This window comes from Falco naumanni, chromosome 1, assembly GCF_017639655.2.
Source record: "Falco naumanni isolate bFalNau1 chromosome 1, bFalNau1.pat, whole genome shotgun sequence".
NCBI lineage: Eukaryota > Metazoa > Chordata > Aves > Falconiformes > Falconidae > Falco > Falco naumanni.
Genome location: NC_054054.1, coordinates 69,730,321 through 69,756,610, shown reverse-complemented (window position 1 = coordinate 69,756,610; position 26,290 = coordinate 69,730,321). Strand labels below are relative to the sequence as shown.

The window sequence follows — 26,290 nt, the reverse complement described above, 5'->3', positions numbered from 1 at the left end:
AAGATCCCACAAACAAAACCTGTTTATGGAAAAAGAGAGATATTTTGAATACTAAAGTCCTTTATTCAACAACACAGAAATATCACAAAAACAACTTTACTGGGCAAATTGAATGTCTTTATACAGTTTTGTACATGCCCCATAAGTGATTATTTTTTTCATAAATACACTGTTTTCCAAAACTGTTTTTTTTCCATAATTGCACAAGCATACATACACCTTACACAAATATCTATTAGAAAATTTAATAGATAACTGCACAGTTCAGAAATAGGAGAACACTGTGAAAGGAGTACATTTCTGTGGCCTGTGTTTCTGAAAAAACCCTCCTAGTTCCCTGCAATTGTGAAAATGGAGTACTTTCTAACATAGGAGCTGTCTTTTATTCACTAAGAATACAGTAGAGCTCAGCGTGAAACTGCCAAATTTAATAAAAACAAAATCTGAAACATTTAGCTGTTACATGAGAACCCACTGTTTGATATCGCTATGCATCTAACCATGATCAAAGACCCACTACTGCTTTTTGCTGAATGCATTCGACCCTGAATAGTATGTTCATTTAACTACTTTCTTTCTTCATTATTTGATTACAGATATAGCCCATTTAAAGACTTTATATTCTTTAACATTAATTGTAGGACTTACAAACCAGGGGTTCTGTACAAAAGCGAGTATTTTCCCTCATAGGGAGGGTCTGTTATTAATTGACAGAATGTGTATGTGTGCCTCCCTTTCAGCCTTACCATTTTTCTTAAGTTTATCTGGGGTATGCCAAAAATGCTTCCATTAGGCTTAGTGCTCACACCTAGAAGATGGCAAAAGTATGTTCTGCCTTTTTTTTTGCCACCTCCCCCGCTTTGTGCTTTGGGTTTTTTTTTACATCATGAGAATGAAAGACAGAGTGGAATACAAATTTTCACACTGCAAAACGGTACCGGACCTTGTGAAAAGCACAAATTTGGTAATTAGAACTGGACAATAATCCAATTGACAAATATGTGCATAAACTGGGGGGTAGGGCTGCAGTGGAGAGAGACAGGCCAGAAAAGGGATTTCCTTCTTCAAACATCACTAATTAAAATGCTCTATGTGCACTACATCATATAAATACTGTTTCAGCAAAATCTAAAAATCTGATGGTGCAAAGGAACAACATCCAAAATGAAAACCATACAGGTAAATCAAAGAAAAATCAACTCTTGTTCATTTTCAGTAATTAACAGGTTTGCTTGTTTGTTTGTTTGTTTTAACAATTTTGAATTGACATGTAAAACACCACAATTACAATATACAGATCCATCAGTTCTTTAAAACAAAACGACAAAACAAAAAAAGAAACCACATCAAGACATGCAACATTAGGGTATTAGACAGTAAGTACATTGCTATGAATATCTTTGTACACCTAATGTAGCCTGAACTTAATTTTGCCTCTGCTTCTGTAAGAGCAATCACAGTTTTCCAAAAAAGCAAGGCAAGCTTACCAGCCAAATGTGCAAATAAGGCTTCAGTTTGTAAATCAACCAGCATTTTGGTAGAGAAGGCCTTACAGAGCTCGTATTGGCCTAGTGGTCAGTAACAGAGGCCCTAACCAAAAAGTTTCCAACACAAAAAAAATCCGTACACGGCTGCCATACAAACAGACGTAAAGCTCATTGAATGGGTATGGGTTGAGTATTCAACTGAGGATCTCTCACAAACTGTAAGAGGGGCACCATGATAGAAGCATTTCAAGTGTGACATTCCATCTCTGAAGCCAGGTATGTGAGGTCATACGACGCACAGACACAGGCACAGGCATTGACCCTAAGTTGAGGACGCAGGTGTAAGCCCAGCCCGCCCGCGCTCCCCCAGCTATCCTGTGTCATCCATGCTCTGCCCAGCCCTGCTGACCCAACACGTGTGACCTCAGGAGGTTGCTGCTCCTCCATCCCTCAGTCTTCGCTTTCTGGGCCATTCCCAACATCCGCCAGTCCTGTGAGCTCCCCCCACCCCTGCCAAAGCTGGCGTTTCCCCCCGCCTGCATAGGTCCCACACCGCAGCATTCCCAGCCCATCCCCTGTTCTTCACCAAGTGAATGTGACCAGGGGCCAAAGGCCGAAGTACTTGGCCAAAAATGGAGAAAGTGCTGAAACGACAGCAGATTGGAACATGCTGTGCATCATTATCTGGTTATTTCCATGCCCAGCACCTTGTCTGTGAAACTACTGGTAGTCCTATCTTGTACAAAATGATAAATCTATCAAATACATGGCACAACAGCATTCGTTTACTTTGATGGGATGGCCTTCTCACTCATGAGTGGTATGACGAAGCCAAGCAATAAAAAGCAATGATCAACTGATAATAAGTATCCCTAAGTTCAGTATCCTCCATATTTTTTATGACATGTGAGTTATATCCCTCCGTGCGCTGCCTTTCCAAGGAGCAGGCATCTCCTCTGCGCAGCTAGAGCAGGAAGAACGGCAGAGCATTCTTCTGGGGGCCTAAGGGACCGGCCGTTCAGCAAGGCCGAGATCAGTCAACCAAGAAACGTGAAGGGAAAAGCGGTCTTTTTTTAAAACTTTTTTTTTTTTTTAAAGTTCATTTTTATACTGCAAAAATATCCAGGCTCTCAAATGAACACAAGTGCGAGACCGAAACCAGTCCAACTGTCAAAACTCACTTAACTGTTAAGAGTTCCACTTGGACCAAAAATATGGCATTCCACTTTATAAAATATTTACTCCATTGACTGAAAATATTACATAAGAACTCATAGGTGAAGGGTAATTAGGCTGAATCATAGTTTTTTCTAAGGTCTCATACTCACTTTGTTTTGCATCCTAGAACAACCTTTGTATAGACGACTGGTTTTGCACATCTGCCTATGCTGGGCACTCCACGTCAGAGCACAGTGAAAAACAAGTCAGACACCAGACAGCATTTCTGGAGAGATACCCCTCTGTAAAGCTCCTTTAGAAGCAATGCAAGTGTACAAACCACTACGCTAATACAGTGCTTGAAAGATTAATTTTAAATGTTACGTCTTCCCCTCTTACACCACCACAACGGAAGGTAATTGCTAGATGTGTCACAATCTTTTGATCTTGGAAAACTTGGCATCAAGTCTCTATGGAAGGATGCATGGTAAAACAGTGCTGCTGTTGCTGCTGCTGCTAAACAACAAGCAAAATAATAGTTAAAGCTAGAATTTTATTGCTCCGGATTTAACTCGCAGAACCACACCGTTGTGTACAAACCGTTAATCTCCATAGATGCTCAGACATGATTGTCTCCTTGTGTCTAAACACACAAAATACAAGCGGCTATCTGTACAGTTTACAGTACTGAAACACATATATTTGAAAATGAAGTATAGATATGTTACTTTTCAAAGATACATGACTTTATAGCAGGGGTTTACCCAAACTTTTTTTTTTTTTTTTTACAGCCACTTTAAAAATAGACAACAACTTCACTAGTATAGCTAAGTTACATCAAAGAAAGAATCAGTGTACTGAATGTGAAGAAGCTGGCCAATTCCCCAGGCTCCCAGATTTTTGTCTTTTGCTTTTGAGGAAACCCCTATACATAAATGAAAATAGTATCTGAGTATATTCTTCAATGGTGGACTAAGCAGTTTCTTAAAACAAGACTTTAGCTTGCCATTCACTTCGGACTGCCTTGAAAATAAGATACACTACTGCTTAAAAGAACCATCGGAATGCTTCAGCGCTGGGAACAGGTGTTCTCTAAAAAAAAAGCAAGAAAACAAGTTAAGCTTTCTTTTGCGGCATTGGCATACTTGAGTTCTTCTAGTTGTTCTTTTCCTTTACATTTTAGGCATACTTTCAGTTATCTAGGAACAACATGATGCCTCACATTGCTTTACAATAAATCGAAACATCCTTTCTCCAAACACACCCCATTTTAGAATCACACGCGATACATCATACTCGGTATATACCACACCTAACATGCTCTCTTCTCCTTAGTTAGTTAAACAAGTTAGTCATGGAAATGTAAACATTGCTAGAAAAAAAAAATCTCCTGGAAAATAGTGCTTTTAGAACAACCACACAGTTGTACAATGGTTTCTGCCTGTGCCTTGGCATATGGGATGTGCAGCCATGGCTTGGTGGGTTTGCAGGTTAGACACACGCTTTGGCAAGAACACTTCTTTTGATCAGGGAATAATGAAGGCATTGATCTGTCATTCAGAAACTGTGCTCTGTCTACGGACGCCTTGGGAGCAGAGGTCGGCATTTTCAAATCTCAGGCCAGTCACCTCATTCCACGTTTAGGTTGCAATGCAGAAAGCACTTAAGCACATCCTTGACTTCATTTCACCGAGGGAAACATCCTGCTGACTGCGGGGGAGGGCTGCCCAGACTGCCCCTGTGCTTCCTTTTGCATGCATGCTAGACCCTGGCTTACATAGAAATAGTCTGTTTGCAGAGCTGATACCCTCCCTCCTTCCCCCGCCTGCTGTCCCCCACAAACGATACCCACTTGCATTCAGGTGCCTCCATACACATCTGAGTTCACAGCTTTAAAGTACCACATACATGAGAGACTGAGGCGCTGAGCCTGCAAGGGCTGTGAGGTACTTCTTGCCCTCAATTTCCTTCAAAGTCAAAAGATGATGAAAGTGCCCTTGAACCCATGCATCTAGACCCACGTCTCTCCTCCAGAACTAATGACCACGCACTGACCAGGGAGGCGAGAGCAAGCCCTGAGATGACTTTGTATCAGTCAGTCTCAGCTCACAAGTACCTGTTTCATTAACAACTGCCCACAAATAGTAGCATCACATCTGATTAAATTCCCCTAAAAACAAAACTCTGGAAATATGCAAATAAATACTTGTAATGAAAGAGTTCTCACTGATTTTGCTAGTGTCATATACAAATACCATGTCTCTTTCTGAAGGAATTCTTCCATTTTTGTTTCAGGAAATAGCTTTTACATGTTTTCCTATTTTTTTGACAAAAATCCCCAAACCATGGACCCTGCAGTATACAGTGTGCCTTGTACTTGAAGTCAGAATATATCTTTCAGAATTCCAGGGAACTGCTTATTAGTATGGCAAGTATTTTTTGTTGAATAATTAGCCCATTTTGTGATAGTCAGCCTCAAGCAGTACACAGCTCCTCTTTTTGTAAAAGCCGTATGAAAAGGGAGCTGTTATTGTTATGTTTATCGCTCATGCCCATGAAAATACCAGAGATGAAAATACTTCTGCTGTGTCACCAGAATTCTGACCTGTGGTCAATTCAATACCCTCTCCCCCTCCGCAAACATTAGGGTTTAATAAATCATCCGAAAATTAACTTTCAAAGACAATGAGCTGGTCTGTTGAATACAATCGCCCTCACCAGTATGAGTTTTCTTTGTGCCGGTGGTCCAAAAGTAGGAATTGCTCCTATCCGCCCTTACCAGTCCCTGTTCTGCCCCATTATGTGTGTTTAGCCTAAGCACAAGTAGTGACAAAGCGCAGCAGCCCTCCTCCCCAGGTACACCGAGGAGAGCTAATGCAGTTGCTAGACCATCCGCACCGGTCTGTGTGGGCTGTAAGATGGCTGCTGAGAGCGAGGTATACAGATTTATAATTTATAAAGAGGTTGACTGCAGAAAAGGCTGGAGTTCAGAATGACAGGAAACAATCATCCGACTAAATTGACCTCAAAAGAGCAGCCAAACATGCAAATGTATTAAACCCAATAGATTGCCTTCACCTGAAAACTAAATGTAATACTCCGCTGTGGGTCCATCTGCCTAAACACAAAACCACAGCTAGACAGAGAGATTTAAAGACATAGTGACTGAGATGGCCTTTATTTATTTTCTTGCAGCATCAGGTTGAGTTACTGTCAGACGTTGTCATATCAGCTGGAAGTAAAGGTGCAGTGTCTGATTAAAAGGTCATTCAGACATTTAAATACACGGGAAAATATTTTTGAAGGGCAAAGCTGTGGTTTAATATGTGTGCTTTTGAAAAACTACAAGATAAGGAATTTTGCATCCACGTACCGAGTTCTAATTAAAGATACACATTTACAATTAAATATCCATTGCGCTAACCCCCAAATTGGGAATGAATTATTAATCCACGCTTAAACAAAAAAGAAAGCTTTTAGAATCAAATAGGTGGATCGAGTTAAATCTAAACCAATTTACGTGATGAAATCCATAGATTTTGCCACTCCAAGAATCAAGGCTATTTCCAGACACAAGGCTATTTCCAGACAAAAAGAGACCCTTCAGCCCATTTAGTGGTTCAGCACACCAACGTACAAGCTTAAGTGCAATGACCATCTACCACCTGGCTGTATAAACCTGGGAGTCCCAGCTGGGGAATCAAACTCTCGGCAAGATTACAGCGCATCCCTGGATCTCTGTGCTGCCAGCAGGGAATCGTTATCCTGAGTGACAGGAAAGACAGATCCCCTGGAAGCCTGGGGAGGGGTGGCAAGGAGCACAACCAGAGCTGATCAGTGTGGTTTTACTGTAAAAACCTTCATTGCTCATGCCAGTGCAAATGCTGACAAACGGCAAGCTCGCTCCCAGGAGGATGCTCAGAAACCCGCAGCCCTGGCTTCTCCGAGCAGGTAATGCCATAAAGCATGGCACTCGAGAGAATTTATCCCTGCACAAACCTGGTATGAAATGACCTCCATGCTTTCAAACTCTCTATTCTGTTCCCTTCTTGCCGGCTTTCACTGCAAAAGAAGTAGCTCAAACATCTGAAATCTGAAATTTTAATTGTTGCCTTGGAAAATCAGCTTCATATAGGCAAGCAAGCACACTACGTTTTTGGAGGAGGAGGTAAAAAAGGCAACGGAAACAGAAGAGTGAAAATCCCTACAATGAAGCAGCAATGGAAAAACGATACCTACATATGTGTCCTGGTTGCCCCACACAGACACATAAAAGCAGACCTGTGCTACGTGTGAGCGTGTGTGCACGCGCTGCCAACGCATGAACACCGCACATTGGCAGGTGCTGTAAATTCTTCACCAGAGACTCTGTTTCGACAGCTGAGCTCTGTATTTTCACAGCGAAAGCATCCATTAAAGAATGATGTCTCCCACGGCCCCCCAGAGTGAGCGACTGGCCAGCTGATGGAGCAAAGCGTGGGGTGCGAGACAACGGGCTCTGCTTGCCCAGCCCAGCCCCATCCCTGGGCAGGCTCGTGCCTACAAAACCTGCCGGAGATGCCTCTCTCCTCGGCTCTCTGAGTCTCGCAGCTCACAGCAGCCTGAAAGATTTGGTGTGGAGATTAGGATTCGGGAAAGCTGGCCGCTCCTGCCTGGGATGCTGTAGCGTGGGGTGCAGCCCAAATTCACCGCTGCATAAAGTCATCTGCATTATGATTTTCTGCAAGGCTAGGGAATCACTTGGGTTGAGATGAACCACATTGAGAAATAAAATAGAATAATAAAACATATCAGAGTGCTACATGATTATGACCTAATACTTTACCGATGTTAAAAGATGTTGCATTATGTAAGAAACCTTTGATGTTTGATCCATGAGCAAAAATCCTGCTTTCATTGAAGCAAACTCACACATTGGCTACAGCAAATTATTGGCCAGGTGTGGCATTCCTCACTCCTCTTGAGGAGTCCTGGCTGAAATAATCCAGCTCAACAGAGGCCCTTTGGGAAGTATATTGCATCTGAGGCATGTTCAACAAGATCTGGGCTACCTGACAGTCTTTACAAAGATCGACACAACCACAGAAATAGACAGCGGTTAAGGAACCTTGTCCTTAACAAATCTCAAATTCACACGGCAAGGGCAAACGAAACCAGTGTATTCCCCAAAGCAGCTGGACCAGTGCTGGCCACAGGAAAAAACGATCTTACCAAGGTCTGCACAGAACCCTATGTGGGTATTGCAGCCTGGAGGACAATCCTTTCTTGAAATGCCTTCCACAAGAGAAGCAGTTTGGCACTTAGGCCAGCCAACATAGAGCATGAAATCTGGCCCACTAAGTTATATACATATATATGTACATATATAGATACATGATCAGAGATAGAGAATGCTGGTGCTCCGCAGTGGCCGAAAACATTAGCTGGAATGCCATGGCCCCTGCACAAAATGCAATTTGGATCCATCAGCAGCCCAGCCCAGCCAATGCTGACCACCACTGGCCACAAACCAGTGACTGTATGCAGTTTTCTTACGCCTGTGCAAATGCGGGCTACACACCTAATCCGCCTCAGAAACTCAAGCAACTGCCAGCAGGAAAGCAAACTGGCCTTTCCTCCACATCACGCCTTGTATTTTCAGTGCCGCAAGCTAATCTAGGTGTCAGCTCGATCACGCTGGAAATGACATCAAATATACACACAGCGTTGCTCATACATAAACAGCGCAGAATCTGGTGCAAATCCACGTGCTCCAAAACTCACTTTCTGTCCCTAATTTCCCTCTGTGGAAAGCCCCTTCCCCAGCCACAGGCTGGGCTGCAGGGCACGCGTGGCGGTATGGACCCAGCCTCATGGCTGAACAGGGCTGCGCGCCTCGCTGGGACATACTGGTGCACAGCAGTGACACCATCTCCTGACCCACAGGCAGCGGCTGCCCTGGAGCAGTGCCCACGGCTGGCGGCGGAGGGATGCTTGCCACATCCCCTGCACCAGCCTGCTCTGCCACCACTAAACTAAACGCGGTCTGGACAGCATCTCCCCTCCTTACTCGCCTAAATACCGAGCCACCCAGAGAGGAAAGCAGCCTTTGAAAGTATCTATGGCCCACTTTGTTCCGCTCATAAATATACATTACCTACAGCAATGACTTTGGGGAAAACCTTCTGACGCTCACATTCAGCTCACACAGAGTCTCCTTGAATGTTTTTCTTCAGGCAGGGAGGCTTGGGGGCAAGAAACCGGTGTGTGCATTGCATCTCCTGGAGATGCGGAAGGAAGGAAAAGGCAGAGCCTGGTGCACAGCGAGTTTCCCCCAGCCGCTCCGCTCCCTGCCCGGGAGGTATGTTGGGAGTCCCACCGTGCCCACACCGAGGGGGCTGGCTGTGGGGTGACGAGGCGCTGCTCCTGCACGCGTTGCTGCTTCAGCACACACGAACACCGGCTGGCATGACAGAGCTCTGCGTTGGAACAGCCCGTGCCTCCAGCTCCTGGCATCCTCCCAGCCAGCCACAGGCCCACAGGAGAGACTCGCCAGCTCTGGATGAGGTGTGAAACAGTCCACGAAGCTGCTGCTCCCCACAGCTGCCAAAATCCCTGGCTGCCCACTGACGCTGCACTCCTGCTCGCCGTACGTGTTATCAGGCAGTAACAGATGTCTTCTAATAACAAGCTTATTATTGGACTTAGCAGATAAAAAGGGACGCGTACGGCGGGTCAGAAGCTCAGTGGTGAGTTTGCTTCCACAGCCCACCTTAAAATATCTCTCCCCATACCTGAGCTACAGGCCTGTGTCCCTTCATACCAAGGATGAGATTTAACACTTATTTTAAAAGTCAGCTGTATTTGCCCCGAGAGGACATGCATCTGTGTGCTGGCAGTTATTTTGCCACTCGCACCACATATCTCTCAGGTTGTATTTGAGACAAACCAGATTTAGAACATACCAGATTAGGAAACTCATTTGACTTTCTCCACCACCAGCTCCACCAAGTGAAAAGTAAACTTCCGCCATGGGATGCTGCAAACAGAAATTAAAAAAATGCGCTCCTAGTTCAGGGCCATGCTTTGAAAACCCATCTCCTCTCAAACAGCTCGTGCAGAGTTAACCTCAGCAGGTTTCAGTGGGGCTAGCTGGAGAGTAAAGGGTTTGTGCCCATGGTCACGGATATCAGCCGCTGTAGGGCTGGATCCTGCCACTCGGACTCGGCATCAGCAGCAGGCAGCAGCTCCCCAACTAAATCAATAGGATTAGTCTGAGGAGTAATGCGTTTCTCCACGGCAGAAAGAAAGAGCAAATGTGCCTCTCATTTACATTCCGTACACACCACAGTTTATTTTCTATATTAATTTTTTTCACTTTATATATGAGATTAAATTTGGAGAATGGGTAAACAATTTCACTTTTTTGATCTGAAAAAATGCATAACGCCACTGGGGAAAACAGATGGCAAATATAGATCAGAAATCATAGGGAATCCAGACCAACGCTGTCAAAAGAAAAACAGCTCAGTCCCAGGACACGTTAGTGACGGAGCCCCTCTCGGTGCCGGTAAGCACCGACAGCTGAAGGCAGCCACGCCAGCTCTCAGCGGAGCGGCTCGCACACTCCACCGCTGGCCCTGGAGTCCCCGGCAGGCAGCTCGAGCCGCTAACCATTGCTTGCACCGAGGCTGGCAGCACAAGCGTCGCCCCAGGATGCGGGCAGGCTGCTGGAAAGGTACACATCTCCTCTCCCCGTTCCCTCCCGGGCGGGGAGTAATTGGCTGCGGCCGCCTTCCAGCACACTCCCTCCCTTGTGCCAGCGCAGCTCTTTTGGCCAGCGAGCCCAGGGACGGAGCCAAGTCTCCACCTCTGCCGTCCCGCTCGCTCCCGAGGGATGCAGCCGGCTTGGCCGCCAGCTTGCCCGTGCCTGGCATCCCGCGTGCAGGGCTGGCAGCACCGGGCAAGCCGGGGTCAGGAACTCCTCCTGCCGTCTGCCACCCGGCATCTGCCTTCCAGCTGGCCGCGCTCCGGCCTCAGACGGGGCTCCCAACTGCTTTCTGGCAAAGGCAGCAGGGAAGACATCCGAGGTTTGGAGTTTCAGCTCAGGGGTCTCTCCTAGCTCACTGCCAAAGGGATCCACGCTTCTTTCCCTGTTCCTGCATCTCTCCCAAGCACTTCATGCAGTCCCTTTGGTTTTTCAGTTATCCCTGAGGACGGGGCTGCTAGACCTGCTAGAGTGCCTATTCAGCTTATGTGACTATTTTGCCTTTTTCTATTTATTATTTACATTCCAGCGGCATCTGAAGGCCTCAGGCAGGATGAGGGACTGTTTCTGCTGGTTCTGCCTCTCAACCAGTAGGTCTGGCCTGTCTTCTGCTTTTTCAGGGATGGGGAAGGGCTCGTACAGTCTCTAACACAGTGTTACTTCAGAGCTAAGACTGATGCTAAGCAGGTCAGAAAAGCTGTCACCCGGTGCTCCCATACTGACGGTGGGAATTAGCATCAAATAGCCAAATATTTTATTAGCATAAAGCAGAAACCTCCGTTTCTGAGAAAAGTTTTATCGAGAAATTCTTGGATGCAGGTTTATTACCGCCATGCAACATAAACCCCAAATCCCGACAATGCAAAAGACACTGAAAAGGAAATACCCACACCACTGCTCAGCTTCTGCTTTTGCCTAGGACCCGCCTGGTTACTTCTGCTGACTCTCTTCTGTCAGACATTATCAACTAGAAGTGTGCCTGCCTTCTGCAATAGATGTACCATGTGCATACACCTCCCCCCCTCTCTCTCACACACACTACCATTCACCTTCCCCCTAATCAAATCTCTGTGAAGACCATCCATCAGTCCCTATCATTTATCCTTCCCACACACACAAGCTCACAAAACAGAATTATTCTTGTTAACATTCATTCCATTAATGAGAAATCCCTGCTGGTTCATCATCCAGTGGTACAAATCTTTGCACTCACAGGCTGACATCTCTATCATCCTCCAAACTGCTGCTCTGGGGTACAGTAATCTCTTACAGACTGGTCTCCAAGCAGAGGGGAGGCACGTTTCTCAGTACCAAACCTAAATTTAAATCTCTTTCCCCTAGAGCTGCTGAGGCTTCAGCATCTTTTTCTCCTGCATGGAACCTACAATCGGCTATGATGCCTCATTGGTTAGCTAACTCCTTCTGTCCTTTGGGATTTTTCATAGGCTGTTGATAAAAGAGCCAGTGAAAAATATATCCATTGAATGTTTGGCCTCTGCTTGCTTGTTTCTTTTTCTGCAAAACTCGGGGGAGGGGGTGGGGGGTGGGGGGGAAGAGAAAAAGATTCACTCCAATGCAGTACTCAGTCAGTTACCTGGGCTGAGGGAGTACTTTCAGCCCATGCCTAAGACTGGTTACAGGGGCCAGCTTGGCTCTCTCACAGCTGGTGAGCGCCATGTATTGCCTGATTAGATGCAGAGAGAGGAGCAGCAACACAAACTCTTATACAGCAGGTCACCACAATTCCTGACTGGAGGGGAAAACATTAAAAGATTGTAAATGGCTCTGAACCCCATTCATTCCTGGGTATGTCTTCTGAAATTTTCAAGGATGACAATTAAGACCCATCTCAGTGATTATTTTCATGACACTGTCACCTCTGATGGACTTTGACCTCCAATTTATTTTACATCAGCTTCTAAGCAACCAGCCAACTGATCACTGCCTCCCAGAGCTCAGATGAACTGGTGATTTAGAGGGAACAGGTTTTACATCATTACTAAGCTTGTGTCATTGAGTCCTCTCTCACCCACTCCCTGCTGGCTAGCTATTCCAACCCACACCCCTTTCAAATATATTTTCTCCTCTTTTGCTTACTCTAAAACCAACAGCCTTTGTCTGACTGATACCACTCACTTTGGAGATCACGTATTTAACAATAGATACTCCTTCTCTCTCCCTTTCCATTTCTGACCTCTTTAACTGCACCACGATAATCACACTCTGCCCTCCCTGTACCTTCTACACAGATGGCTAAGAGCTCTTCAGCTGTCTTCCAAGGCTGCTGCACCACCTCTGCATCCCCCACCCAGCAATCAGGATGTGCAGAAGGATGGATGTCACTGAACCACAGTTGGTTTTGGGTATTCCTTTCGTGACGATGGAGCAAATTCTTTGTCTCAAGGTAGTGGAGACTGACGTGCTGTCAGCATGCTCCAGCTTCCCTGGGACATGCGGTACACACCACCAAAGAAACTTCTAAGCCCAATCAGTCCTTATGCAACAAATCATCATTTTCTGCCTTTCATATGCAAGCATCCCCTCCCTGTTTCACATCTGTCAGCTTGTCTGTACAGATGCCTTTATAATTTCCTTAGCTCTTGAACAACCTGTTTAGATCATGTGATTCCTCCCATACCATGTGCTCACCCCAATGCCCAAATTCTCTCCATGAATTCTAGTCAATTTGAAATATGAATTAAAGAAACTGGATTACCCTGCCAACAAGGGCACGTGGAAAGCCCTACTCACCCTCACCACGGTCCCCTTCTGCTGTATGAAGTCTTGGCCTTCCCCCTTAGAAATGCTGTGAAGACTGTTACTGGTGAGCTCTTCAGCTTCCCCACCTGAACTATTAGTGGCAAACCTCCTGCTCACAGCAGCAGATATATTCTGCACTCTTCTCACCAGGAGAGATCTCACCATCATCTTCAGCACTACCATGGTACCCTGCCCGTCAGCAGATCACCTCCCGTGCTTGGCCAGTCTGCTCCAAGGTAACTGAGTCACTGCTACGGAGGAGCAGACACAACCACACCAAGGCTTTGCATGTTATAACAAACCCTCAACCACTTTTGCGTCCTTCTCTATTTGAGCACTTGGCAGCTCTTTCCTCCTCCTCTGTCCTCATCTTAGGTGATATGATATCCATCCTGAACTCCCTAGGATTTCCCATAATTTTCCAGTATTTATTAAGTTCTTCCCTTCACCTCAAATACTAAACTGCTTCTCCACTTCCTAAACCACTGAATAATCTCTCTCATTACAATAACTCCTAGTTACAAATAACTCCCAGTCAAATGAAGTCTGATACCAGCTATCAGGGATCCTACACAGAAGTACAACAGAAACCATGACCACAGCAGTCTGGAACTGAAAGGAACACTGTCCTGAGACAGGAGAGGTGCAAAGATTTAAAATGTCCAACCCTTTAGAGACTGAGATAAAGGAAAGTACTGAAGTAGTGCAAGAGAAAGAATAAAACCCTATAGTGCATAAGGGAAAGGCATTTGATGAGTTTGCTGCCCACCAAGAAAGTAGTATCCAGCATGACCCAGGCTGCCTTTATTCCTTTTATGTTCTCATACCTTACTTGGCAGTGGAGAGCCTGGTTAAACAGGGAAGAATGGAGAAACTCTGGAAAACGGCAAAAAAATTACACAGGCTTCATGCATACCTGACTATGGAATTTTATAGCGTTAGTTAAGAGGAAGCCTAGGAGTTCCAGGGAGGAGAAAATATTTCCCATAATGTCTGAGAGTAGAAGTTAACAAGCCTGCTGGGATCTTTTTAGCCCCTGCAGAGCTAAGGCTTCAACATTATTAAATGGCTGTCGCATCTAAAGTATGGTGCAACATAACTCAACACACAAGAGGAAGCGCAGGATGCTGAAATGGGGGATGACTTTAGATCACGCCGCAGAGTAATTCAATTTCAGGGCAGGTGTTTGCATGTGACTGAACAAGACACGACTGTGGAAAACAATAAAGGTACCCAAAAGAAGAGGGAAGACAGACACAGCAGGCTGGGCTCTCAAATAGCAAAAAAGTGTCAAACGTAACTGCATGCTTCAAGACACCATGGTTCAGTACAACCATTCAAAGCAGATGAGCTATCAAAAATTACAGACGCTACAGAAGCAGAGAAATGCTTTCTTTGGATGGTGGTACTCCTCAGAAGACATGGTATGTGCTGGCAATTTTTAAGCACATAGTCGGTGACTCAGGAATTCTTAGCAACTGAGGCCAAGTCCCAGGGACTTTCTTAGGGTGACAGGAGTTACTTTCTCATTCATCCTAACCCACCTGGGCCCATCTGCAAAGCTTAATCTTAAAGCCTTTCCCTACACAATCAGCAGCCGCTTCCCACTGCAACCAGCAATTGAAAGGATTATGCTGTATTTGATGAGACAAAGGTGTACACTCTAGGTTTGCCTGCTTAGAAATATTTCACCAAGCCTAACCCTTAAAATACATGCACGTTAAGAGTTGGAATGCTACTAGTTTTCTTTTTACAGATACAAACTTTCAGGATATTTGGCAAGCACATGTTCTCAGTCATTGCTATGCATCAAACGCATGACACAGCGTACAGAAATTAGTATCTACCTTTTGTTTAACTCTCTAGAGCACGTTTATTTTGAAAAACAAAAAATGCAGTACCGGGATGCTGCTCTTCAAAAGGGACTGCTTTCTGACATCCTAATTTATTCGCCAAGTGAGCAAAGTCTTCCCTGACTTCAGTAAAGGTGTTAGAATTGCATGGAAAATGGCTCAAAAAACCCAATTATATGAACATATATAAACAAGCAGACAAAAATTGAGACTGTAACTTGCTGTTTCCCACTCTGACTTAGCAGTATATAACACAATATTCACCTATCTACCAGATTAAATGAGGCTCCCTACATGAATAAGGCATGATGTGTACAGCCCACAACATTTTGTACAAATGCAGAATTGATAAGATTTTCCAGAAGTCCTGTAGCTGGCATAAGAGTCCAAGTCATGATGGCTCTATGCACCTTCAACTGAAATACGTAGTTCAAAGTGACTTAGACAATTTGTTGGAGGAGAAAAAAAAAAGAAAGATAAAAGAAAAAAGAATTTATTATGCTAATTACTGCTCTAGAAAAAAACCTGGCTTCATTCATCATCTTTCTCACAATACGTGCAACTTGTCCAGCCTAAACAATACACAGAGATTTCATTATGTCAGCTTAAAAAATTAGACTAACCGATCAGTCACGACACTGAAATCCAAAGTCTGGCACAGAATCCCGATGCCGCAACTGTATAAGCTATATTAGTACTTAGAAAAACGTGCAAAGAACTATTCAGTGCAATCAAAATGCGGAAGCACCACAACCCGTTAACCTCTCTTACCATACGGACAATTTCACTGGCAAACAATCATAGTTCAATGATTTAAAGCAAGCAATTTCCAATGCAAGTAGAAAGCAGTGTTTGTATGAAAGAGGCTGTTAAGCCTCTGCCTGACCTACAATTTTGCTGAATTCCTTGAAATTCTGTTCAGTTCAGTACCAAATCCCACCACTAAGCTATTACCTGAGGCAGGAGAAACTTAATTTTTGCTCCCTTTTAACAAACCACACCATATCAAACAGCAGTTCATATAATGTATATTCTAAATTGAATGCTAATGTCATGGGGTTTGGGCACTTTCTTTCCTGTATAAGTATCACATGAGGAAAGGCAAACAACACCACATGAAACAGTTCAACAGAAGACATCCAACTCCATCTCAGAGGCTATCCCTTGTGCTCAGTAATTTGCCAGAACTGTATGGAGACCAACAGCTTGATTCTGCTGGGCTCTCAACACCTTCCTCAACCCCGCACCTCCCACCAACCACAACGCATTCCCGCCTTGCAAGATGTGATCTTAATGCAGAAGTCAAATAGCGTCAACAAGATTTCCAAGCAGCAGAAGAGATCAGGAACCGGTGAGCAAAGACACCTGCAGCTGCTCTGGTCTGGTCTCTAACAGAGGTGGCACTAGGAGGCCCTTGTGTCATCCCCAAGAACCCCTGGCAGTCAAAAGGAGAGTTCATCGCCAAATGTATGTTTATCGCAGACATGTAAAATCTGGATGAAAGTGACAAAAGCCATTGCAAAACGTTCAGCAAAGGTCAAAACTCGCCAACTCGCCCTGCCTCTTGCCTCCCCCCCTTCCCTGCCAACACCATCGCTGCAGGATCATGCGCCGTGCTGGAAGCCCCCAGCAAGGGCTCTCGTGTGGTGCCAGCGGCCAGTTCCAGCGCCAGGTGCCCTCCCTGCAGGCTCAGGCCTGGGAACGGAAAAACAAGAGCACTCTGGCAGAGCACAACGTGCACACACCAGGAGAGAGGACAAAACCAGCATTCAGGGCTGAGCAGGGTTTTACTGCTTGTAGCCACCACGAACTGTGGCTCCAGCTGTAAACGCCCAGGGACAGGGACTGCTTCTACGCCTGCTTGCATCACATCACACATGGGGAGCCTCGGCCAGATGGAGGGCAACGAGGCGGTGGCAGGGAGGAGAGCACTGCCACACAGCAACACTGCAGTGAAGAATGGCAATGCAGGCTACAAGGTGGTCTTTCTTTCCACCTTCCAGTTAGCCACTTGGATCGTGTTAGCTGCCTGCTCCTTATCACGCTTTTCGGTTCCCCCTCCACACTACTCAATTCCATCATGCCGTCGCTTAACTTATGCATGTAATTTAAAGCTAGATAGACGGCAGGGAAATTGCTTCCTCTGAGGCCCCTGCTAATTGACCCCTATCCACAGAGCTCAGCAGTCCTCCCTTAACAGCGCTCACACGCGCTACCACAACACGGAGTGCAAGTTCGGAGGTTGCCAGCGCAGCCTCTCTCCCCCGTGGCAATGCCATATGGTGTTAAGATTTTCAGGATCAGATGCCGTTCCTGCTGAAATCAATCATCACAACCCTATCCCCGGCAAAGGCCATCTCAAACTCCCGCTGGCTGGAAATGCAACTCAGCGAGCTTCCTCGGATTTGGATGCTGGTATTTACTATTCCAGGTCGGTATGCAAATGTTTACTTTAATAGCACACATATCAATTAGCGGGGCTGTTACGAATAAAGCAAGTGGCACCAGCTATGATGACAGCATGCCCAAACAGCAAGGATCTCACGTTTGGGCCGAACCCTTCAGACCCCGCCAATGCGAGTCAGCCCTTCTGCCTGACATTGCTGCCACGCTAATGAAAACGAAGAGCGGGGCAATTGAGATTCGCACCCTGAATCAAAATGGTTTACGTCAAAGAGAGGGGGATGTAAAGTAACGTCAGGCTCCTAATCTTCATAACCTGCAGAAGTTATAGACACGTATACCAATCAGAGGAAAATAAGTAGTCTCTATGGGTAAATAAAGATTATGTCTCTTTAAGCCGACTGTAAATCTGAATGAATGCAGAATATACATACACAAGTAGGCAGCGTGCAACGTGACGTCAATCTTATTTTTATAGATTTATTATTACCGTACATAAAATTTCCTAGTAATAATAACATTCTATGAAAAATACTAGAGCATTGGGACACTTTTAACGTGAAAACAGTACAAGAAAAATAGGAAAAAATAATTCAAGTCTTTAAAAAAAAATGCTTGGGGGGGAAGCATTCCATTAAAGATGCAAGGGTCAGGGACTGGAAAGCATTCATGTGAATCTGTCTTCAACTCCATGTACTAACCTTGAGAGTTATATCCTAATGCCTTCATTGCACCCATAGAAGAAGAGATTTAAAGGAAAAGGAGAGAAATGGTTTCTGTGGGACCAGCCAGTTTAGTGTTTATTGGTATTATTCTCATTTTTCGTTTATTTTGTTTTTAAACACAGTTCAGCCCCCTGCCTTGAACTCCAGCTCGCAGCCACCGTCGATCACAATTCACAAACCTTACAAGCATGTAGTGGAAAGCGAGCCCTTCGATCCTTGTCGTGTTTCCACGGAACCATGCCCACGGAGGTGACGGGGGATGACCCACGCGCAGACCGAAGGAGCCCCAGCAGCTCGCCACGCAGGGAGGCCGCCCTCGGCCACCCCCAGCCACCGCTGCTGCCACGGTGCCCCCATGTAGGCCCTGTCACTCTCCCACACCCTTCCAGCTGGTGGCCTTACAGCCAGAGCGCTGCTGCTGCACATGTGCTTCAGGCAGCCCTGCTGTCACTCTTTATTAGTTAGTTTAAACTGGGGGGGAAGGGGGGGGAGGGGGGGAGAAGAAGAAGAAAAAGAAGAAGACAGAAGAAAAACCACCACGCAAGAAAGTTACTCTTCCTCTCTTATTGAAAATCCACATTTCTGTAAGGAAATTAGCCACATCCCGTGACGAAACTTTGCGCTGGGCCATGACCTTGCAGAGAAGCGATGCCTTACTGACAACCCCACAGCTGGAAAGAGAAACCTGCTTCGCTCGAGGCACGATATAGCGGCAGAGGAGCCTTTTGTGTTTACGTATCTGACGGATCACAAACAGGAGAGAGGGAGCAGGGGAAAAGAGAATGAAGAAAAGAAGCAAAGGCAGGTGGTTATGAAGAGTACACAAGTGGCTAATAAAACCATGGTTTTTACTAGTCACAGCAGTTAAACAATTTTAACGGGCGGCATTCTCATAACACGCCTGAGCAGTTTTTAAGGCCGCTGAACACCTCTGTCAGGAGCAAGGAAGTTCTGGAAATGTGCTCAGAGATGCAAGCAAACCCACAGGAAGATCTGATAACGTCCAAATTCGTTTCTTCCAGAGATAGCTCACTTTCTGCACAAATCGATAAGCCATCAGAACCTATCATTTATCACAAACACTAAATCCCAGCAGCGTCCTGGTTTGCAAGCCTAATGAGGGAACCTGGCACACAAAGGCACCCCCCATGCTGGGTGGTGCAGGGGGGATTCTCCACGTCTCTGCTTCAGAGGAGTCTCTTTTAGGCCGTACTCTGCATGACAATCTGTCATTAACAGACCTCGGGCATTAAGGATCTTCTTTGCGAACTTGCTATGAAACCAACAAAGGCGTATCACTGAGAAACGTCTAGCTTCTAGCACCTGGGAAGTCCGTCCTGGTCTTTCTGCATTGGTGATGCTGGGTCACCGCGCATTCACAAAGAAGGGCTAAGAGGATGCAGAGCTACAAATCAAACTTTCAGCAAGGACAGTTCGCTCTTGCAAGGAGGAATTGGTTGGTTTGATGAGGCTGGTTAGGTAAGAGTTAATGGTATCAGCCAAACGTCAGTTAAATCCCCGGGTGTTGCTTTTGTCCCATGGCGGTATCAATACCAACACCATTATCTCCATTTATTTAATGCAGATCAAATTAATGGGCTCTTGGTGTTGCCTGGAATCTTTCCCTGGAAAATCCCTCATCCCACCTCTTCTTGGAGAGAACTGCAAGCAATGTGTAAGGGAATAAACTGCTCTGCACAAACGCGCACACAGACACCCAGACAGAGGGAAGTTGCAATTTCTCACTTAGTTGCCAATTTCTGTGACTACGAATCTTGGTGTCACCCAGCATACGCTACTCCTCTGTACTAAATCCATCATCCTCGACACCTTCAGACGCATCTGATCCGTGTGTCTAACCAGCAACACTATAATTTCAATAATGACAAGGGAATAAGTACGATTACTAGTCTTTCCTCTCGCTTGCTACCTTTGCCTAAGGATATCAACCGATCGCCGTTTTCCTTACGGTTGTGTATTTTGGTTCCCATTGTCTGTCGTGCCCCATACGTTAACCGAAATGTCTGTGACACAGGATCTGCCTGTCTCACACGCCTAGCCAGCCCGAAAACCTGTCCTCACAGCTCTGGGAAACGCGGTACATTTGTCAGTTCTGCAGACACGTCGTAAAAATAACCGCATGTACAGTTTAGTCAGAAATCAGTCCGGTCATTACCTGCACTATTCTTCCATCGTGTTTTATACACCATGAGCGGGTTATTTCGTGAAAGATACTGCCAAAGGGATTCCTTGGGCACGTTTCACCGACTACCAGGCTCTACGGCCAGCTGTCTTGGACAATGAGCTACCAGCCAACTCGGAGATGAACTCGCCATTACTTCCCCCTGAACTTCCGACGGCGGGAGCCAGGCGTTCGGCTAAAACTTTCCCTCTCCCACCTCCCCGTCCCTACAAACCGCCCCGAATCGTCATGAAAACAAAAACAAAACAAAACAAAACGAAAACCAGAGGAAAAGGCAAAAAAGAAACCAGAGCGAGCCAGCAGTCTTATGGAAACAGCACGGCAGGTTAAACCAGGCGAGCAGCGTCTCGTAACGGCCACGAGCTGGCGGGGAGGGGGCGGGCGCCCCCCGGCTCTGGAAGGCTGGGCGCGGCGGGGTGCCCGGCGGGGGTGCCCCGGGGGCGGCTCTCCGTGCCTCCTCGGCGGGGCCGGCTGCCGGGGCCGGGGCCGAGCTCGGCGGGGCGCCGCGGGGGGCGGCGTTTCTCTTCCCTGCGGGGCGGAGAGGGGGCGGGCGGCGGGACAGCGCCGCGGGGGGCCGCGCCCGCGGCGGGGGGCACCCTCAGAGCCTGAAGGAGGCCTCGGAAAAGGGATGCTGCATCTTGAAGCTAGACAAGAAGCACTGGAGGGGGGAGGGCAGGGGGTTGAGGAGGGACGGCGGGAGGCTGGGGAAAAAGAAATCATCTCCTCTGACCTCTAGCGAAGTGCCCGGTTTTTTCTTAAGCTCTTCACATTTCCTAAATTTGCAGATCTGGTGTCCCGTTTTGCGGTTCCTGCAACTGCTGCAGACTCCACAGTTGATGAGCCGCTTGCAGGGCACGCACACCCCGCAGCGTTTCCGCTTCTTCTTGGCGGGGTTGCCCGCCCCGGCCCCGGCCCCGGCCCCGCCGCCGCCGGCCCCCCCGCCGCCGCCGCCGCCTCCGCCGCCCCCCGCGCCGGCGGCGGCGCCCAGGGCGGAGGCGGGCGAGGCCGAGGCGTGGCTCTGCGGGCAGTCCGCCAGGTTGGCGATCTGGAAGGCGCTGTCTGTGACGGCGGCCGAGGCCGCGGCGGGGGAGTGCAGGGCCGTCATGACGATGACCCCGGGGGGCAGGGAGAGGCCGCCCAGCGCCGGGATGGCCGAGAAGGTGCCGACGCGCTCGGGGAGGTTCATGATCTCGGCTTCGGCGGCGCCGCACTTGAGCTTGTTCATGCACTCGCCGGCCAGCGGCCGGCAGTGCTCGGGGGAGAGGGTGGAGAGGAAGTTGCCGTTCGCCATGGGCAAGGCGGGCTGCTCGGCCGGCGGGCAGCCGGGCTTACCCAGCCGCTGCGCGTCGCTCCGGTGGTGCATGCCGCCCCTGCCGGCGTGCAGCGAGGAGGCGGCGGCGGCGGCCGCGGAGGCGGAGGCGGCGGCGGCGGCGGCGGAGGAGGGCTTCCTCGCGCCGCCCGCCGCGCCGCCGCCGCCGCCGCCGCCGCCGCTGCCCCAGAGCATGGCGGTGGCGGCGGCGGCCGTGGCGGTGTCGCAGTTCCAGGGGGACATGCCGATGCGGGCGGCGGCGGCGGCGGCGGCGCTGGGGAAGATGGGGGTGGTGATGCGAGCGATCTTGGCCGCCTGGGGGAAGGCGCCGCCGTTGGTCTTGTAGAAGGTGGCGAAGGAGCGGTACCTCTCCATCTCCGAGTTGTAATCCACAAGGCTGTTGAGGGCCCCCTCGGGCAGGTGGCTGTCCTTGGGCAGCCCCGGCGCCTCGGGGTTGGGGCCGCTCTCCACGCACACGTTGGTGTTCATGGTGGCCGGGGGGGTCGGCGGGGAGGGACGGGGCGGGGGGGGTGGGGGGCCGGGGGGAGAGGGACGGGGCGGGGGGGGGGTGTCGCTTAATCCTCCTCCTCCGGGCGCATTCCCGCGGTCGGTGCCTGGCCGGGCAGCCGCTCCTCCTGCATCCTCACGGGAGCTGCCGCAGCTGAAACACAGAAAGTCATTGCCGAGGGGGTGCGCGCGCGGGGGGGGTCGCCAACAGCCACCCCGGGGTGGGGGGGTGGGGGCTCCCGCCGCCGTACCCGCGGGCAGAGGGGGCGGCCCGGGCGCAGCAAGCCCGGTCCCGGGACAAGCCGGCGGCACGGCGGGGGGGGCGGGGGGGGGGGGGGGGCCGGGAGCTGCCCACCTACCCTCTCCACCGGGGAAAATTAAAAGGCAGTGGAAAAAAAAAAAAAGACGGGAAGGGGGGAAAATAAATAAAAGGAATTAAAAAAAAAAGAAGAGGGAGGCGGGGGGAGGGAGCCGCCAGCTGCCACGGTGTCCTTCTGCGCCCGGCGGTCATTAGCTGCCTGCCGGCACAGCTGGCTCCGCCGGGCGCTGGTCGCGGCGGCACCGGGCCCCCCCGCCGCGGGGCGGGGGGGCTGCCTGCGGGCCGCGGGGGAAACCGGGGCTAGGTTTAAAAAAAAAAAAAAAAAAAAAATACTTCAGGCAGGCAATTTCACAGCTTGTGATCCCGGCGCCTGCAGCTGTACTGAAGACGGAGTATTTATCCTAGCCTCTCGGGAGGATTCCCCGCCGCCGGGGGCTGCGCAGGGAGGGCTGGGGCGGGGGGGGGACACGGGCACCGGCACGGGGACAGCCCCTCCGCGGGGGACACAGCCCGGGAACGCTGGGGGGGGGCACGTCGTTGTACCTGCTGAACTCGCCCCCGGCGGAGAAAGATGGCTTTCTGCCCCAGGGTTAGGAAAGTTTAGATGGGGGTAGGGACACGGGGGTCGCTTGATTCCGCCCCCCGCCCCCGTCGGGAGGCGAAGGGGGTATTTTAGTTTATGACAACGAGGAAGGTATATTATGGCAGCCTGCGCGAACTAAAGCAAAACATAAACATAACTTTAAAAGCCCTCAGTTTATGAACACTGCCTCTTTGTTTTCCACATGCTCTACCTGAATAGTTTAGATATTTCCAGCATCTTTTCTGAGGCAGGGCTATCGATCAGAAACGTTCACTTGGGAGACACTCGTGGGGCTACGTCTAGTTTCCAGACTCCGGTATGTTTAGTTCAAAACGGTTATCAATTACGGTAATTACGATCATAATTAGATTAATGAACCGTTTACAGCCCAACCTACCGAGTGCAAAAACTTGATCTTCTCCCGACGTCGTGCACTAAAAAAGCGGACTCTATGTAAACAAATCCAGATGAAGGGAGCGTAAATCTACAGCAGAAACCTCACCCTCGGCTGCGGTAGGGACTGGCGGGCGGCTTTCCATCGGAAAAAAAAAAAGACCCCGAGCCCGCAGGAGCCACCTCTGTGCTTCCACGTCAGGGAAAAACCCAGACTCGCTGCCTTCAGAGGGCTGGTGGCAATACAAAGGCTGCCCCGGAAAGCTCTAGGCTAAGCGTCGTCTTGTGGAGGGATGCGAAGGATTTGCATATAGCAAAAAAACCAAAAAAAAAAAAAAAAAAAAAAAAAAAAAAAAAGAACAAAACCCAAACACCACAAAAACCCTTCAACCCTTTCCCGTTTTCAGAAAGGAAAACCTAGCCGCATGTCCTCGATAACAACTACTCGATAAAACTAGTTTTGCCAGACATGTGTAGGAAAGCCACGCATCTGGTAAGGAATAAAGCGTTAGCGTTCAGCCTTTTATGCCAGAAGTCAAGTAACGTACGCATTTTCTTGCCCTATTCCCCCCCAGCATTAAAGTGGCTTCTCTCCACAAAAGCTTCCCTCGCTGGCTACCTCTCCTCTCCCCGCAGCCCTCTCTCGGGGTTTATTGCCACCAGGAGCGAGAAAATGATGGTGCCCACCAACCGGGTCATTATTGTTTAATCGATGCATCTCCGGAGCATGAAAAGGGTACCCGAGACGCAGTTATTGATCCACCAGCACCACCTCAACTATCGCCCTCTTTTCCACGAATGAAATAAATAGAAATTGCTAGCCGGGCTTCGCGATTCTCTCCCTGCTTAAGCTAAATGTGACCGTACATGTTCAATATTGCATGTCTGCTCTGCCAAAGACAGAGAGATCAAAGGTCATATTTAACATTCAGGAGGAGGGGCGGGTGCAGATTAATTAATAAATTAATATAGCGGCGCCTTTTATTGCCCAAGTCTAGCATCAATCTACTTTTACGATCCAGAGGACAAGAACAAAAAAAAAAAAAAAAAAAAAAAAAAAAAAAGCTCCCGACAAAACCACAAAATTAAAAAAAAAAGAAAACCCACCCCCCTAAAAAAAATAACAACCCTAAAACAAAACAAAAAGCAATCCACGACGATTAAGGGGGGAAAGGAGAGGGGGGGGGAAAAAGCAAACCAGTCACTTACCAGGCTCTTTATTTGGGGGGGCTTGAGTGTGCAGGCGCTACCAGCCTGTCTGCCTTTAATTAGTTGCACATCAGTCCCTAACACAAAGAAGAAGAAGAAGAAGAAGAAGAAAAATATCCAGATGTGCCTTGGCAGCTCCTCAATTACAACTTTGATACTTGTAAACAAACTGCGAGGGGCGGTGGGGAGGCTGGGGGGGGCGGGGGGGATAAATTAAGCCGCCGATCCACTAAACAAATACCTGTAAGTGGCTTTTTTCCCCCCTCTCCCTCTCTCGCTCGTTGCAGAGAAAGGAGGGGGGGGGGGGGGGGGGAGCCGGGGAGGCGGCGGGGGGCGAGGAAGGAGCAGGCACAGAGGGAGTGTGCGTGTGTGCGTGTGCGCGGTGGTCTCTGCCGCTCGCCGCCCGTCTCCCGGCGCCCGCCCTCGCACACAGCGCCGGGTGTGCGTGTGTGCGCGCGTGTGGCGGGGCGGGGGCGGGGGCGGGCGGGAGGCGGCGGCGGCGGCGGGGCGATCGCCGCCGAGGTGAGGGAGGACGCAGGGATGCGGGCACCCGCCGCCCAGCGCTGGCGGGGCCGCCGCCGAGCGGCGCGCACGGGCCACGGCGCAGCGCGGGGGGCAGCCCCCCTCCCCTCCCCTCTCCTCTCCTCCCCTCCCCTCCCCGCGGCGCGGCTCTGCCCGGCACGGCACGGCACGGCACGGCACGGCGGGGCGCTGCGGCCGGCGGCCGCCCGGTGCGGGGTTGCCGCGGGGGCGGGGCCGCGGCGCGCCGCAGAGGGGAGGCGGCAGGCGGGCACGGGGAGGCAGGGCGCGCCCCGCCGCGCCGCCCTCACCGCCCTCCCCGCGGCGGGCGGGGAACCGCCGGGAAACTTTGTGCCCCGGGAAGTTTGCGGGGAGCCCCCGCCTCGCCCCGCCCGGCAGCGGCGTTACCGGCCGGAGCGGCGCCCGCTGCCCCAGCCGGCGCACGGCCCCGCAACGCCGAGTTTCCCCAGCGTGGCTCCCCGGTGCCTGCCGCCGCCCCCCCGCCGTTTATCCTTGCAGGCGGACGAGGTGCTGCGGGTTTCAGGCGTATTTAGGCGAAATGGAGCCAGCTCGACCGTGGATGTTACGCAAGTGGCTCGGCATGGTGGAAGCGGTTTCCCAACACCCGCCGTTCGTTAGGAGGTTTGTGCCAGAGACCGGGGGGTGCGCGGCACCTGCCCCTGCAGGCCACGGGCACCCTGCACCGGCGCTGCCAAGGCTGACACGCTTCTCTCGTCGAGCCGCTGGCGTGCACATACTGCCTGCAAACACATTGCAGTTCCTTAAGGAATTTCAACAACTAAGTGTCACCCACCCACCCACCAAAAAAAAAAAAAAAAACAACAAAAAACCCCAAAAAACCCCAAACAACCAACAACCAAAAACAAACCAAAAAACCCACTCCCAACCAAACCCACCTGCCTTCCCCAGAGTTCTTGCAAGCACACAAAAGGGCCTGGATTCACTGAATAAATAACGCATCGCAAGTTCTTCATCCAGCTCCTCTTGGTACCTCCACTGCGAGTGTTGGCACTCACAGAGACGCTGCTGCAGCCTGGTGCAGCCAGTGCAGGCACTAAGCAGTTAAGAAACGGATGTCTCTGCCAGGGAAATAA

The 26,290-nt window shown here is 49.3% G+C and overlaps 1 protein-coding gene and 1 long non-coding RNA gene across 3 annotated transcripts; one reads left to right on the top strand and one right to left on the bottom strand.

Annotated features, from left to right (window-relative positions):
* Nucleotides 1–42: 42 nt before the first annotated feature.
* Nucleotides 43–25,047, bottom strand: CXXC4 (CXXC finger protein 4). 2 transcript variants are annotated; one of them, XM_040598355.1, is made up of 3 exons: nucleotides 24,657–25,047; nucleotides 21,067–22,306; nucleotides 43–3,737 (listed from the first exon to the last, which is right to left on the bottom strand). In XM_040598355.1, exons 2-3 carry the CDS (start codon nucleotides 22,132–22,134, stop codon nucleotides 3,693–3,695), a joined length of 1,113 nt encoding a protein of 370 aa, XP_040454289.1. In that variant the 5' UTR covers nucleotides 22,135–22,306; nucleotides 24,657–25,047; the 3' UTR covers nucleotides 43–3,692. The 2 variants fall into 2 exon arrangements, with proteins under 2 accessions (XP_040454289.1, XP_040454281.1); XM_040598347.1 differs by lacking the exon at nucleotides 43–3,737 and having other exon boundaries at nucleotides 20,836–22,306; nucleotides 24,657–24,733; nucleotides 24,898–24,920.
* LOC121090175 lies at nucleotides 3,735–18,650 on the top strand. The gene is made up of 2 exons (XR_005828476.1): nucleotides 3,735–12,058; nucleotides 12,091–18,650. It is a non-coding gene; the product is annotated as an uncharacterized LOC121090175 (long non-coding RNA).
* Nucleotides 25,048–26,290: the final 1,243 nt, after the last annotated feature.